Raw genomic sequence first — 16,508 nt, forward strand, 5'->3', positions numbered from 1 at the left:
CAGAGAGTAGGAAACAGTGTTGCTGGATCTCACAGAAATGACTGGCATATGACGTGAGAGGTGGGATTAAGTCCTGAAGTAATATTGGTCAAATACCCCAACTAATTAACCGCACAGCTTTGGAAGAACAAATCACAAATGGTGGTCAAAATGCAAGTTACAGATAACGGAGCAAAGAACTTGAACAACATTTCTCTGAACGCAAACATGAGGAATTCTGCAGATGCTGGAAATTCAAGCAACAAACATCAAAGTTGCTGGTGAACGCAGCAGGCCAGGCAGCATCCCTAGGAAGAGGTGTCCTGACGAAGGGTCTCGGCCCCAAACATCGACTGTACCTCTTCCTAGAGATGCTGCCTGGCCTGCTGCGTTCACCAGCAACTTTGACGTGTGTTGCTAACATTTCTCTGAAGTACACTGCATGTGGCAGAACAGCTTTAAACCATTTAATCTGGGGAATGTGCAACAGTGGGAAGGGTCACAGGCGAAACTAAACTCAAAGCAAAACAGTACAGATGCTGGAAGTTTGAAATCGGAAAATGTTTCAAACACGAGAAGCTCTGGTGAAAGATGCCTGACCTGGAGTGTGTTATCGGTGCTACCTTACCCGGCTAGCATAGCTTGCTCTTTCTGTGTTTATTTTGATGCTAAACTAAAGGGCTTTGAAAATGTGACGCAGTTATTTCAATGAGATTGAGGAGGAGCAGCTGCTTCAATGTTGAGTGAAGAATGAAGTTTGGAGAAGTTTCTAAAAATAATAAAGAGACAGAGTAGTCAGCCTGTATCAGTCCCAACCACATAGCTGAAATGTCAAATACCTAAAGGCATGCATTTTAGGTGAGAGGGGGAGAATTCAAAGGAAGGGCGCGGGACATTTTCTTTAACACAAGGAGTGGACTTGGAGGTAATTTGATGCGGCAGAACTGAGACTGAATTGGATCAAATCCAGGTGGCGGGGTCCAGGCCCCAGAACGCATCGAAGCAACTGGACCCTATGTTGGGACGACGATTCAGGCACTGGACCGGGGTGTTGAGACCTGAGCCGAAGGACAGGCCGGTTCAGCTCGTTCACTTGGCTCTGCACTGAACTGAGGATCTGTGGACAGATTCCCTTTGTGGACTTCTGTTCAGAACGCTATTTGCTTGCATGATTTGTTTGATTCCACAAGGCAGATGTGACAGAGGCACTGTCTATAGTTCTGGGCACCACAGTACAGGAAGGATGTGACAGCACTAGAGAGAGTGTAGTCAATCTACAGGAATTGTTGCCAAGACTACAATAATTGTGGGAAGACATTATCCAGGCTGGGGTTGCTTCCTTGGAGCACGGGTGGCAGACGGATTTAATTGTGATGTGTAAATTTAAGGAACCAAGCAGGAAGAAGATACTTCCCTGAACACCATCTAGGGAGTAATGAGTTGAGGGACTGGATCAAAAAAAAAAGAGGAAGTTGGGAAAAATTATTTCACTCACCAAAGGGGCAGGGATCTGGAGCTCGTCTGAAATCAGGATGGAGGGAAAATCAGGATGGGTATGACTGACCCAACAGCTGACTTTTGTGCCAGAAACCTCTTCACTTCTATAATTTCCCAGACTTGTCACTGCTCTGTCTTGCTGACTGTGCCCTGGGTAACAAGTGGGCACACCTGGTCCCTCACTCTCTTCTCTGCCTGTACTGAAGTTTTGAGCATCTTGCGTTCGGAAGTTGAGCCAATCAGACTTGTGTATCGAATGAGCCCAATACCATGAATTTCTATTCCTGAGTCACTGAATTCACCCATTATATTTCAAAAGCTTGATCCTCGCTCCTTCCATTTCATGGTCCTGCAAGGTTGCTAGTGACCGCAGATATCTCCAGGCACCATGGTCAGTCACTAAGGTATATCTGAAACCTTTCGTTTCGTAGGTACTTTGGTACCTGAAGCATCTGAAGAAAACTGCCTAGATACAACAGATAGTTAAAGTTGCCTTGATTTTGAGACAATGGTGATGCACACCACCAGGTTCAGGAATTGCAAGGAGCACTGCCGTAAGAAAGCAGCATCCATCATCAGGGACCCCCCCTACCATCCAGGCCACGCTCTCTTCTTGCTGCTGTCACCGGGAAGGAGCTGCAGGAGCTGCAGGAGCCGTAGGCCCCACCCCACCAGGTTCAGGAGCAGTTGTTATGCTACAACCATCAGGCTCCTGAACCAGTGTGGTTAACTTCACTCACCCCAACACTAAACCGATTCCACAACCTATGGACTTCACTGTCAAGGATTCTACAATTCATGTTCTCAGTATTATTTATTGGTTTTTGTGTATTTGCAGAATTTGTCTTTTGCACATTTGTTGTTTGTCAGTCCTAGTTTTTCACTGATTCTATGTTTCTTTGTTCTATCTTGAAAGTCTACAGGAAAATAAATTTCAAGGTAGTTTACAGTGACATACACGTACTTTGATAATAAATTTACTTTGAAATTACTTTAGATGCAACAGAACTGACTCTATTCCTTACATTAAGCCAAAACTGACTCTATTCCTTACATTAAGCCAACAGCCACGACTTTTTGCTTTGGACAGCAATGGTAATAATCATTGGTACAATATAACCTGCTGCCAACCATCTGCAAGATACTGTACTGAGATGGGGAAGATTTTTTTAAAAAATAGAAACAAGATATGGTTTAAATCCCACAGAGGCTTAAGCACCGATAACAACTAAGAACATATTTGCCTCGGTAATCTCATGCCCAGGGGAATATTTTCCTCCTCACAATATATCAAGCTCACTTGGGAGACGACGGCAATGGAAATCTGGTGCTCCTGATGCGGAACTGACAGAATCAACATCAAACACAAGGAGCAGGAAACCAAACTCGGACCCCTTGACAAAAATACACAGCACTTATTGTTTTTTCCCTCTGTTAGCACTCAGAACTGGATGCCCCAGACATGTGCGGTAGTGAGAATTGATTGATGGAGGGGTTCTCCTGTGTTGTTGTGGTTAAACCTCTCCCATGCTCTGATATGGTGCATGGCTCCATTGACAATACGAGTCATTATGTTATGGCAAAAAATCTGACACCCCTTCTTCCATATCATGCACCTGGAATGCAACAGTTAAAGGAGACTTGGAAAGGCAAATACAGTTTTCTTCATTTCCTCAAAGTGCATTCTAATGACTTAAATCTACAATGGGAAAACAAGCTCACTTCTTGGAAGTTTCACACTCTCATTACAAGTTTCTGTTCTTTTCAATCTACAGCCAAAATCCCTTTCACCCTTTTAGCTGGGGCTTCTGTAAATACGGTTGTGAAACACCTTGTCAGCAATCCCCAAATCCTCACCAGACCATGATTCTATGCAGCAATCAAATTCATTTACACTCGTCCATTTCAATTTTGTGTTGTACTGAGCCTCCTTTTAATGTTAAAGGGCCATGTCAATGTCGACCCACCATGCAAATGCAGATGGGGAGATATTCATTAATTAGCAGACTGCTCCGTGACCAGGCAACACATGCTGAATAGTCACTCTCCCTTTCTGTGAGGGATTACTTTCTTGCACTAATTCCTCGACAAAGGAGGGAACACCAACTGCACCTGTCCGCACAGATGGCTAATAAAATTTTACTTCAACCAATATATTACACACTTCAAAGTGAATTAAGTGTAGAAAATAGTAAAATTCAGCTGTCATTTTTAGCCAAAATAGTTGTCAATAAACACCCAGGAGACAGCAACTGCCGAGGGTGAAAACAGTTGGGATAATGTTTGTATTTCCTTAACAGGCCTGGATGGCGGAAGGTTTAAACAATACATTGCCAATGGGACCATTTTTCAGATCAGTTTAGATTCCGAGACAAGAGTGTATGGGCCACTCAAATCATGGCACATGTCTCTGTGATGCTGGTAATGGGATATTGAAACTCAGTGGATAGGTGCTGCCCTCGAGTTAAATGGTTTAACATCTGCACTTGGCAAGGCAGCTCCCTCACAAATAGCTGCACTGGCCGAGCACCCCATTCACATTCACTGTCATTGGGCTATTACATCACTTTGTAAAGGCTTCAGGTTCCAAACCTGTTAACATTCATTACCACCACCAACTACTTCTTCATTTCAATCCACCTTGCAATTCCACAACTTCCTAACGCAAAATAAATTGGAGGAACAGTCCCAGTAATTACAACAGAAGCATTTACGTAATTTTATATGTTCGGGTCTATTGTAAGACCTGTTAATTAATACAGTACATCATTAGGCACATCAAGACATCATTTGACAATTATAATTACTGAATTAAAGGATTAACACTCATTGTTGAATCTTGTATTAGTCCATATGAAATACAGTTCAATGTCTGGTGGAGGCCTTTTCTATCAAAATATATTGGAACACAAGGCTACAGTTAAAAACTAGACCCAGCTCTCTAGTGCTCTTACCAAGTAAGTCAAGATGAAGGGAACACCACGGTCTAGACAAGAGTTCCCAAACTGGGGGTCCACGGACTCCTTGGTTAATGGTAAGGGTCCATGGCATAAAGAAAGGTTGGGAACCCCTCTAGAAGATCTATGCACCTAGGATTTGAGGACTGCAGAGTTAAAGAACGGCAAGCATCTCAGATCTTTGATTTATAAAGGTGATGACTGGTATTTCCGCATTTCTCCAACTCCGCCGCCCACCCACACATAATTGTGCCTTAATCACTGCGGAAAGTGGATAAAAAGCAGATGAAGGTTTGTACGTTAACTGCCACCAGCTTCATCTGTGAATGAGTGTCCTTTCACGTAAGCCCTGGTCATGGCTCCCTCAATCCAAAGCTGTCAGGATCTGTGGAAAAAGGTTAACACAATTAAACCATTCAACCAAAGCGCGGTCAAATTCGTGAACACGATAGATTCTGCAGGTGCTGGAAATCTAGAGTAACGCATACTAAGTACCGGAGAAATCCAGCATCCGTGGAAAGGAACAAAGGAACATGGCGGCTTTCCAATCCATGTTGACCTTTGAGTGAAGTGAACAACAAGAAAATCAGTCTGGGGCTAAAACATTGCTCATTAAGAACTACCATCACTGTTAGGGCTGCAGGAAGCTGACTGCATTCATTTACGCCTGCAGTCCCAGCTGCCTGGGGACTGAGACAGGGATAGAAAAGGATTAATGAATGTTATCCCAAGAGTGAAAAAGACATACAGTACATGTGCAGAGAAGCCAGAGAAAGATACTGAGCCTACACCACTAGAGTCAAAAGAAAACATTAAAGATGCTTATCTCTGCCAGGAGTAAACACAAATTAAAACAAAAACACTTGCTGGAGATCTGTAATATAAACAGGAACTGGAGCTATTCATGCCATATCTGTTGAGAGATTTCAAGCCAAATATCATTCATCAGTACTCTAAATAAAGAGAAAACAAGTTAGAGCTGAACTGCAGGGAGGGTGAGGGAGGAAGAAAGAGGGCAGTGGGAACCACAACCAGGACATGCTCTCTTCTCTGAGGTGCAGGAGCCTCAGGAGCCACACCAGCAGTTTCAGGAACAGTTGCTACCCCTCAGCCATCAGGATCCTGAACCAAAAAGGATAACTTCACTTGCCCCCATCACTGAAACATTCCCACAACCTATGGACTCACTTTCCAGTACTCATCATCTTAAGTTTTCAGTATTTATTGCATATTTATTATTATTTCTTTCTTTTTGTATTTGCAGTGTTTGTTGCCTTTAACACTCTGATTGAACGCCCAAGTTGGTGAGGTCTTTCATTGATTCTGCCATGGCTATTATTCTATGGATTTATTGAGTATGCCTGCAAGACTATGAATCTCAGAGTTGTATACGGTGACATATACATACTTTTATAATAAATTTACTTTGAACATCTCTGATAGAATGATCTCAAAGGGACTGTATCAGGACTGCTCAGTTCTGCTGCAAGCCACCCATCGGTAACCCCGTCTGTAACAGTGGCCCAGTGTTACTCTCCATGAGCACTGTGTTGCAGGATACTGCCCACAGCTCTGCATTTCACAACTTCTATGTTCCTCTGTATTCTCTTTTTTCTAACAGCCTCATTACACTGACTTTACCTTCCTTTTCCCTCCATGCCCTCATTAATCTATCAACTAGGTGATTCCTCTTCCAGCTTAATCCTCAAGTCAGGGGTGGCAAACCCTTTTGAGATCTTGTGCCCAAATTGGCGATAACATTCTAAAAATATTCTCACAGCCACAGTAACTGTGAATAGAAATTATCATTAATTAATGAATTAGTAACAATTTTTTTCCTCGGAAGGAGAAGTTGATATTTATGCATTCAAAACTTCCCTCAAGTACTGCAGGAGCATCAAAGCTGTTGAACTGTGTAGGTTGGAATATGCTGCCAGGGGTGGTGGTAGAGGCAGAAACATTCGGGACATTCAAGAGACTTAGATAGTCACATGGATGAAAGAAAAACGGACTGTATAGAAAGTTTAAAGTTCAAAGTATATTTATTATCAAAGTGCAGACATGTATGTCACCATATACAACCCAGAGATTTTTTCAAGCATACTCAATGAATCCAATAGATTCAATGAAAGACTGCACCAACAGAGCAGTCGACCAGTATGCAAAAGACAACAAACTATGTAAATACACAAAAAAAGTAAATAAAACAAATAAGCAATAAATAGAGAACATGAGATGAAGAGTCCTTGAAAGTGAGCCCACAAGCAGGGGAAGGGTTAGATTGGAGTGGAATAAAAGGTCAGCACAGCATTGTGGGCCGAAGGGCTTGTACTGTGCCATATTGTTCTATACAGAAGGTGGTAGCCGCTTTTCAGAGAGAATGCTTCTATATACAGCAATGTAATAGTGACCAGACAATCCGGCCTAATGACACTGAGGGATAAACATTGGCCAGGCATCCGTTACATCTGTCAGGGGCCAAGGGTTCACTTGGAATCATACCCTAACAGTGCAGTACTCCCTCAGTGTCAATATCACCGACTGTGCCCAATTCTCGGAAGCAGCTCTTGAACATGCAACTCTGCAACCTAGAAAGCTAGTTACTGAAAGAACAAGACTACGTTAAAGTGCTTGGTACAAGAGAAAATTTCATAGAAACATAGAAAACCTACAGCACAAAACAGGCCCTTTGGCCCGCAAAGCTGTGCCGAACATGTCCTTACTTTAGAGATTACCTAGGGTTACCCATAGCCCTCTATTTTTCTGAGCTCCGTGTACCTATCCAGGAGTCTCTTAAAGACCCCATTGTATCTGCCTCCACCACCGTCGCCGACAGCCTATTCCACGCACTCACCACTCTCCGCGTAAAAAACTTACCCCTGGCATATTCTCTGTACCTACTGCCAAGCACCTTAAAACTGTGCCCTCTCGTGCTAGCCATTTCAGCCCTGGGAAAAAGCCTCTGACTATCCACACGATCAATGCCTCTCATCATCTTATACACATTTCTTAAAGGAATTTTGCATTTTTGGGTCAGTTGATCATTTTGAAGCAATTTTACTGTGTGGAATTAATGGACAGTGAATCGGAAAGTAACGTGTTCTTCATCATCGGGGTCTCTCTTCCACCCATCCAAGATATTTATCAGGAGCACTGCCTTTAGCATTGTCAAGGATCCCTCCCATTCATCCCACAATTCCTTTGACCATCAGGCAGGAGTTACCATAGCAACAGGACAAGGACTATTAGGATGGGAAACAACTTCTTCCCCCAGGCCGTAAGGTGACTAAACTCCCTGCCACCACCCCGGTCTCATTATGTATGAAGGACCAGTAGCATTATATTGTTTACTTTTTAACTCGTGCCCTAGATGTATCTTATGCTAGAGTACAATCTTTTGGAATATATTATTTGTGGTAATATTAATTTACGTGTTGTGTGTGAGTTATTTGTACTGTGTTGTGCACCTTGGTCCGGAGGAATGTTGTTTCACTTGGGGGTTTCCATGTATACAGTTGAATGACAACAAACTTGAACATTCAAGGTGCATTGTATCATTTCTTAATGCATGCATTTCTAATCTAATCTAATTCCAGTAAAGGAACTTACTTTGTACATTGAAGTTATTTCAAAGTTTCTTATTTGTTTAGTGGAGATGGAAACTAATGCCAGTGCCAGCATTTACTCCCCACCCCTAAAGAGCTTTGAACTGAGTTGGAAATGGAGCATTCATCACGTTGGTGGACCTGGACTCAGTTATAGACCAGAACAGGTGAGGAAGGCAGATCTTTTTCCCTGAATGACATTATTGATATAGCTACGTTTTTTAATAACAATCTAACGCAGATTCAACATGCCATCTAAAACTTTGGCAAATTTTAATAGATGCATGGTCGAAAGTGTACTGACTGGTTAAACCATGCCCTGGCATGGGAACACCAACGCCCTTGAACGGGGAAAAAAAATATACAAAAAGTAGTGGATACAGCCCAGTCTATCACAGGAAGAGCCACCGCCTCCATTGAGCAGATTTATATGGAGCAATGTTGCAGGAAAGTAGCATGCTTCTTCAGGGACCCCCACCACCCAGGTCATGCTCTCTTCTCACTGCCACCATAAGCAAGGAAGCACAAGAGTCTCAGGACCCACACCACCAGGTTCAGGAATAGTTATTACCCCTCAACCATCAGGCTCCCGAACCAAAGGGGATAACTTCACTCACCCTAACACTGAACTGATTCCACAACCTATGGACTCACTTTTAAGGACTCTGCAACTCATGTTTTCAATATTTATTGCTTATTTATTATAATCACATTTTTGCTTTCTTTTTGTATTTGCAGTTTGCTGTCTTTTGTACATTGGCTGTTTGTTTCTGTTGTGTGGTTTTTCAATGATTTTATTGTTTCTTTCTACTCAGTGTGAATGCCCGCAAGCAGATAAATCTCAGGGTTGTACATGGTGACATATATGTACTTTGATAATAAATTTACTTTGAACTTCGACTGATATGTTACTGTTATCGAGACCAGCTTTTTTGCTCTCATGATTCAGACTTACTCAACCGCTTAAACAGTCCAGCTGCCAAGCGAGACTCAACCTCACGTCTCTGGATCAGGGATCCCAGACTCCGGCTGCCAGCAGCGAAAGTGGCTTGCTTTGAGCTTACCATAACACTCCCTCCTTATTTTCTTCATCTTCCTCCTGCACAGTCTGCTTTCTGAACTGGATATCTTCATCTGAAAGACAGACAAGCAGAAATCAGCCATCTGAAATGAAGGAACAGTGCCAATTGCTCCCCGAAGAAAATATTTCTCACACCTTTTTCTGTCAAGCACATACTGCACGAAAGAAGCCCTTTAGCTCTCTCGATCCACTACAATAATCAAGTACCATTTACACTAGGGGTTCCAAAGCTGGGGAGTACAGACCTCTTGGTTAATGGTAGGGGTCCATGGTATTAATAAAGTTAGGAACCCCAGATTTACACTGATTCTAATTTACTCTAATCTCATTCACATTCCACACTGTACTCCTCATTTTCCTACGGCCTTTCAATGTCCCAAATAACCCGCCCCCCCAAAGTGCTCAATGTTATGCTCCATTACAATGTCTTCAGCAGCTGTCTAAAATAGACTCGGTGGCTCCTCCTATACTTCCATTTCAAGGTTCATGTGCTGTTCGTTCAGAGATGCTCTTCTGTGCACCACTCTGGTAACGCGTCATTATTTGAGTTATTTTCTTCCTGTCAGCTTGAACCAGTCTGGCCATTCTCCTCTGACCTCTCTCATGAACAAGCCGTTTTCGCCCACAGAACTGCTGCTGGCTGGAAGTTTAATATTTTCTATTTTTCGCGCCAGTCTCTGTAAACTCTAGGGACTATTGTGTGTGAAAAATCCCAGGAGATCAGCAGTTTGAGACACTCAAACCACCCCATCTGGCACCAACAATCATTCACCAGTCAAAATCACTTAGATTTCTTCCATTTTCTGATGTTTGGCAACAAAAACTGAACCTCTTGACCATGCCTGCATGCTTTTGTGCATTGAGTTCCTGCCACATGATTGGCTGATTAGATATTTGTATTAACGAGCAGGGTGTACAGGAGTACCTGATAAAGTAGCCACTGAGTGTATCGTCAAAGTGAAGGCTGATTTATACCTCTGCGTTAACTCAACGCTGTAACCTACGCAAGTGGCCTACGCGCATTGAGAGCATTTATACTTGTGCGTTGGTGTGTCTGCGTTGCACTGCAACTCGCGCACATCGCGCACACCTGCCCGAGCAAGGCTTCATGGTCATGGTAGTCTTTCTCGGGGTAAACAAGTTTAAAGCGAGCGTCTTTTTTCGTAAAAGCGAAATGTGTCCTCCATAATTTCGGAGGTCTGTAAAGCCTTATGGAAAACACTGCAGCCAGAGTTCCTTCCCTGCCCTTCAGTCGCCCAACGCAGCGTAGGAAGAAATGCGATGCTACCAAGCGGACCAATCACAGTTGTTGTGGTCTGCGTTGCCGCGACACGTAGTTACATTTTGGGAGAGGTGCGCGTCAGGCTATGGTATAGGGCTCCGCATAGGCTCTGCATAGGGCTCGCAGCTACGCCGTACCTACGGCATCGATTTGACGCAAAAGTATAAATCAGCCTTGAGAGAGAGCCTTTCCTACCCATTTACCTCCCAACTGCCTTTAAATGCTGTAATTGTACCTACCCAGAGGAATGGCAGCTCATTCCATGCATCCACCTCCCTTCGTATGAATAACCTATGCATAGGTTTTCTGTTAACTCTTCCTCTTCTCACCTCAAAACTATACCCTCAAGTTTTAGACTCCTCTACACGGGGGGAAAGAATGTGACAATTCATCTTATCTATGCCCCTCTTGACTTTATAGATACTATGTGTGGGGTTCCTCACTCACACCTCTACTGGAGGCATAGAATCGAGATGTAATGGTTGGTGGGTTAATTGGTCATTGTAAACTGTCCCACGGTTAGGTTAGGATTAAATCGGGTTGCTGGCAGTGTGAAGGGTCTGAAGGGCCACTTCTGCCCTGTATTTCTAACTAAATAAACTTTCTAACACTCACTTTCAGCAGGAAGAATATACATAGGCCAGACAACCTATCAAGCAGCAATGTTGGTTAAGATCCTTGCGGCTACATGGGGAGCGTGAAAGACAGGCAGCACTGGAAGTTACCGGAGTCCCACTGGCTGTCCTTTGACCTGGGTGTGGGGGTGGTGGGTGGAGACCAGCACAGCACAGCAGTTAGTGAGTTAGTGTAATGCTATTACAGTGCCAGAATCCGGCTTCGTTTTCCACTGCTGTCTGTGCGTCCTTCCTGTGATCACGTGCGTTTCCTCAGAGTGCTCCGGTTTCCTCCCACAGTCCAAAGACGGACAGGACATTAGGTTAATTGGTCACATGGGTGTAACTGGGCAGAGCAGGCTTGTTGGAGCCAGAAGGGCCTGTCAGCATGCTGTATAATAAAAACTCCTTGGTGAATTTAATTTTTCATTTTCATCGACTCAAATTCCAGCTAAGATAACCTGCTATCCCATCTCTGTCTTCAAGAGAAATTTGAAATCTACCTCCTGCAGACTGCAATTTGAAACGCGTTTTAGTTTTCATCATGAGTCAGGAGAAGCTCAAAGACGTGGGTAACAGAGGAACGTGGTTAAATTAGAGGACTGGTACCCAGGAAAACAAGTCACTTATCTGAAGACTGAGATTCAAGTCCCAAAATGACACAGAGAACTTACAACTAAAATAACTACATAAATCTTAAACAAAGAGTTAAAGATCAGAAGCCCATAAGACATAGGAGCTGACTTAGGCCATTCAGCCCATCAAGTCTGCTCTGCCATTCCATCATGGCTGATTTATTATCCCTCAACCCCCTTCTCCTGCTTTCTCCCAGAACCTTTGACAACCTTAGGAACTTTTCGACCTCCACTTTAAACACACCCAATGACTTGGCCTCAACAGCCGTCTGTGGCAATGAATTCCACAGATTCACCACCCCTGACTAAAGAAATTCCTCTTTATCTCTGTTCCAAAGGGACGTCCTTCTATTCTGAGACCGTGCCCTCTGGTCCTAGACCCCCCCCGCTATGGAAACATCCTCTCCATGTCCACTCCATCTGAGGCTTTCAATATTCGATGGTCATACAGTATTACAGCACATAAACAGGCCCTTCAGCCGATCTAGTCCCATCCAAGTACTTAACCAAACTTCTCATGAGTGCTGAAATCAAACCCATATCCACGACTTCCACTGACAACTCATTCCAGTTAGTGGTGATGGTAGAACTGCTGGATTACTGATTTCCCAGAATGGACTGTGGCCCACAAATCCTGATTGACGATATACCCCGGGGGCAGTACTCCATACCTCACCTCCAATGACAGAGGCACTGGCTGGACCAACACTATCAACACCAGGGAATGAATACCACCCCAAAGCATGCTGGACCCTCGCTACTTGTGAAAGAGAAAAGTCACATTAAATGTGAAAATTTATCCTTACCACAAGAATTCCCTTCCACGTCATCCAAGAGATTTGCTGTTGAGGCTGCTGTTCCGAGACTGCATTGCCAAATGGGTAAAGGAAAAACGCACGTAAACCCTGGACTTGACTACAATAAACAAAAATGATTAATGTTGCCTTTTGGCCAAACCAGTCACATCCCATTCGGGTGGTCACTAAGTACTTTCCAGCCAATGAATGGGGGCCTTCTGTTAAGGCAGGATACTGTCAATCTAGGCACAGCAAGATTCCACACAGAGCAACATAATGGTGACCTGACAATCCATTTGGAAGGCAGCAACAGGAAATCCGAAATAACTGAAAAATAACCAGCAGGTCAGGCAGCATCTGTGGACACAGTATTGGCATTAATGTTTCAGCTTGATAGCTACCCAAGCTCCTCTTCAAAATAGAGGCCTTGGTTATCAAATGCAGCTGAAATGCTCCTCATGCAAAGCACATCAAGGGAAATTATAGGACCTCAGGCCCATAAGATATAGGAACAGAATTAGGCCATTTGGCCCATCGAGTCTCCTCCGCCATTTCATCAGGGCTGATCCCTCTCAGCTCCAATCTCCTGCTTTCTCCCTGAAACCCGTCATGCTATTATGAATCAAGAATCTATCAACCTCTGCCTGAAATATACCCAGTGGCTTGGCCACAACAGTCATCTCCGGCAACGAACTCCACAGATTCCCCACCCTCTGGCTAAAGAAATTCCTCCTCATCTCCATTCCAAATTGATGTCCCTCTATTCCAGGAGTTCCCAACTTTTTTTAATGCCTTGGACCCCTACCATTAACTGAGGGGGTGCATGGACTGAGGCTGGGAACCCCTGCTCTATTCTGAGCATGTGCCCTCTGGTCCTAAACTCCACCATTATACAAATCATCCTCTTCACATCCACTCTGTCAAGACCTTTCAACATTTGATGGGCTTCGTGAGATACTCCTTCTCATTCTTCTGAGTTCCAGTGAGTACAGGCCCAGGGCCATCAACCGATCCTCATACGAAGTCAATGCAGCACAGACATAATGGCCTTTAGCATTATCATGGAAAAGGATAGAATCAGAGAGGACAGGAAAATTTTTGATTGGGGAAGGGCAAATTATGAGGCTATAAGGCTAGAACTTGAGGGTGTGAATTGGGATGATGTTTTTGCAGGGAAATGTACTATGGACATGTGGTCGATGTTTAGAGATCTCTTGCAGGATGTTCGGGATAAATTTGTCCCGGTGAGGAAGATAAAGAATGGTAGGGTGAAGGAACCATGGGTGACAAGTGAGGTGGAAAATCTAGTCAGGTGGAAGAAGGCAGCATACATAGGTTTAGGAAGCAAGGATCAGATAGGTCTATTGAGGAATATAGGGAAGCAAGAAAGGAGCTTAAGAAGGGGCTGAGAAGAGCAAGAAGGGGGCATGAGAAGGCCTTGGTGAAAGGAAAACCCCAAGGCATTCTTCAATTATGTGAAGAACAAAAGGATGACAGGAGTGAAGGTAGGACAGATTAGAGATAAAGGTGGGAAGATGTGCCTGGAGGCTGTGGAAGTGAACGAGGTCCTCAATGAATACTTCTCTTCGGTATTCACCAATGAGAGGGAACTTGATGATGAGGAGGACAATATGAGTGAGGTTGATGTTCTGGAGCATGTTGATATTAAGGGACAGGAGGTGTTGGAGTTGTTAAAATACATTAGGACGGATAAGTCCCCGGGGCCTGACGGAATATTTCCCAGGCTGCTCCACGAGGCAAGGGAAGAGATTGCTGAGCCTCTGGCTAGGATCTTTATGTCCTCGTTGTCCACAGGAATGGTACCGGAGGATTGGAGGGAGGCGAATGTTGTCCCCTTGTTCAAAAAAGGTAGTAGGGATAGTCCGGGTAATTATAGACCAGTGAGCCTTACGTCTGTGGTGGGAAAGCTGTTGGAAAAGATTCTTCGGGATAGGATCTCTGGGCATTTAGAGAACCATAGTCTGATCAGGGACAGTCAGCATGGCTTTGTGAAGGGCAGATCGTGTCTAACAAGCCTGATAGAGTTCTTTGAGGAGGTGACCAGGCATATAGATGAGGGTAGTGCAGTGGATGTGATCTATATGGATTTTAGTAAGGCATTGACAAGGTTCCACATAGTAGGCTTATTCAGAAAGTCAGAAGGCATGGGATCCAGGGAAGTTTGGCCAGGTGGATTCAGAATTGGCTTGCCTGCAGAAGGCAGAGGGTGGTGATGGAGGGAGTACATTCAGATTGGAGGATTGTGACTTGTGGTGTGCCACAAGGATCTGTTCTGGGACCTCTACTTTTCGTGATTTTTATTAATGACCTGGATGTGGGGATAGAAGGGTGGGTTGGCAAGTTTGCAGACGACACAAAGGTTGGTGGTGTTGTAGATAGTGTAGAGGATTGTCAAAGATTGCAGATAGACATTGATAGGATGCAGAAGTGGGCTGAGAAGTGGCAGATGGAGTTCAACCCGGAGAAGTGTGAGGTGGTACACTTTGGAAGGACAAACTCCAAGGCAGAGTACAAAGTAAATGGCAGGATGCTTGGTAGTGTGGAGGAGCAGAGGGATCTGGGAGTACCTGTCCACAGATCCCTGAAAGTTGCCTCACAAGTGGATAGGGTAGTTAAGAAAGCTTATGGGGTGTTAGCTTTCATAAGTCGAGGGATAGAGTTTAAGAGTTGCGATGTAATGATGCAGCTCTATAAAACTCTGGTTAGGCCACACTTGGAGTACTGTGTCCAGTTCTGGTCGCCTCACTATAGGAAGGATGTGGAATCATTGGAAAGGGTACAGGGGAGATTTACCAGGATGCTGCCTGGTTTAGAGAGAATGCATTATGATCAGCGATTAAGGGAGCTAGGGCTTTACTCTTTGGAGAGAAGGGGGATGAGAGGAGACATGATAGAGGTGTACAAGATAATAAGATGAATAGATAGAGTGGATAGCCAGCGCCTCTTCCCCAGGGCACCACTGCTCAATACAAGAGGACATGGCTTTAAGGTAAGGGGTTGGAAGTTCAAGGGGGATATTAGAGGAAGGTTTTTCACTCAGAGGGTGGTTGGTGCGTGGAATGCATTGCCTTAGTCAGTGGTGGAGCCAGATACACTAGTGAAGTTTAAGAGACTACTAAACAGGTATATGGAGGAATTTAAGGTGGGGGCTTATATGGGAGGCAGGGTTTGAAGGTTGGCACAACATTGTGGGCCGAAGGGCCTGTACTGTGCTGTACTATTCTATGTTTATACGAGTTAGGCCAATGGCTTCACTCTGTATCATTTCCACGTGGCCATGTGCTGTAGGGTAGGCTCCGTTCTCCATCAGAAAAAGGAGGAGAAATATTAAGCCAATGACTTTCTTCTGTGCGGCCACAACTCTATCCTACAGGGTTATTTGTCCCCCTTGCCCCATCTGTGCACCCAAAGTACAGTGCGTTAAGTTACAAACACTGCTCTAATTTAAGCACAGTACTCAGGGTGGCATGGAAGTGTAACGTTGTGCAGCGCCGATGACCAGAAGATCGGGAATCAATTCCCGCCGTTGTCTGTGAGGAGTTTGTACGTTCTCCCCGTGACTGCTTGGGTTTCCACCGGGTGCTCCGGTTTCCTCCCACAGTCCACAAACGAACAGGTTAGGATGGGTGAGTCGTGGGCACGTCATGTTAGTGCCAGAAGCACAGCAACGTTTGCGAGCTGCCCCCAGCACATCCTTGGACTGTGTGGGTAGTTGACACAAATGACGCATTTCAAAGTATGTTTCAACCTTTCAATGTACATGCAACAAATAAAACTAATATTATCTTTCATCTTTAACCCGAGCCAGGCTTGCTACTGTCACCGCCTTCTGCAGTTTCCTGCTTCCCCAGCGCTGGTTCAATGGGAAACACAACCTGCCAAGGATACATGTGATGTTTTAAGGAATGCTTTCGCTTCAGCTTCCTCATCTTCGTCTTCTCAGAGAAAGCACGCGCCAGCTCGAAGAGCTTCTTCCGCGTGGCTGCAGAGAGGAAGTAATGCGTCAGTCCCCTTACGTTTGGTCAAGATAGAATTATCAG

The 16,508-nt window shown here is 44.4% G+C and overlaps 1 protein-coding gene across 1 annotated transcript in view; it reads right to left on the reverse strand.

Annotated features, from left to right (window-relative positions):
- Positions 1–382: 382 nt before the first annotated feature.
- Positions 383–16,508, reverse strand: part of cuedc1b (CUE domain containing 1b) — a 134,137-nt gene continuing 118,011 nt past the window's right edge. The window contains exons 8-11 of the mRNA XM_072243197.1: positions 16,357–16,450; positions 12,457–12,515; positions 9,103–9,172; positions 383–4,818 (exon numbers count right to left, since the gene is read on the reverse strand). Coding sequence (XP_072099298.1) covers position 4,818; positions 9,103–9,172; positions 12,457–12,515; positions 16,357–16,450 — 224 coding nt within the window. The 3' untranslated portion in view covers positions 383–4,817. The remainder of the gene's footprint in view (positions 4,819–9,102; positions 9,173–12,456; positions 12,516–16,356; positions 16,451–16,508) is intronic.

Source organism: Mobula birostris, chromosome 25 (assembly GCF_030028105.1).
Source record: "Mobula birostris isolate sMobBir1 chromosome 25, sMobBir1.hap1, whole genome shotgun sequence".
Classification (NCBI taxonomy): Eukaryota; Metazoa; Chordata; class Chondrichthyes; order Myliobatiformes; family Myliobatidae; genus Mobula; species Mobula birostris.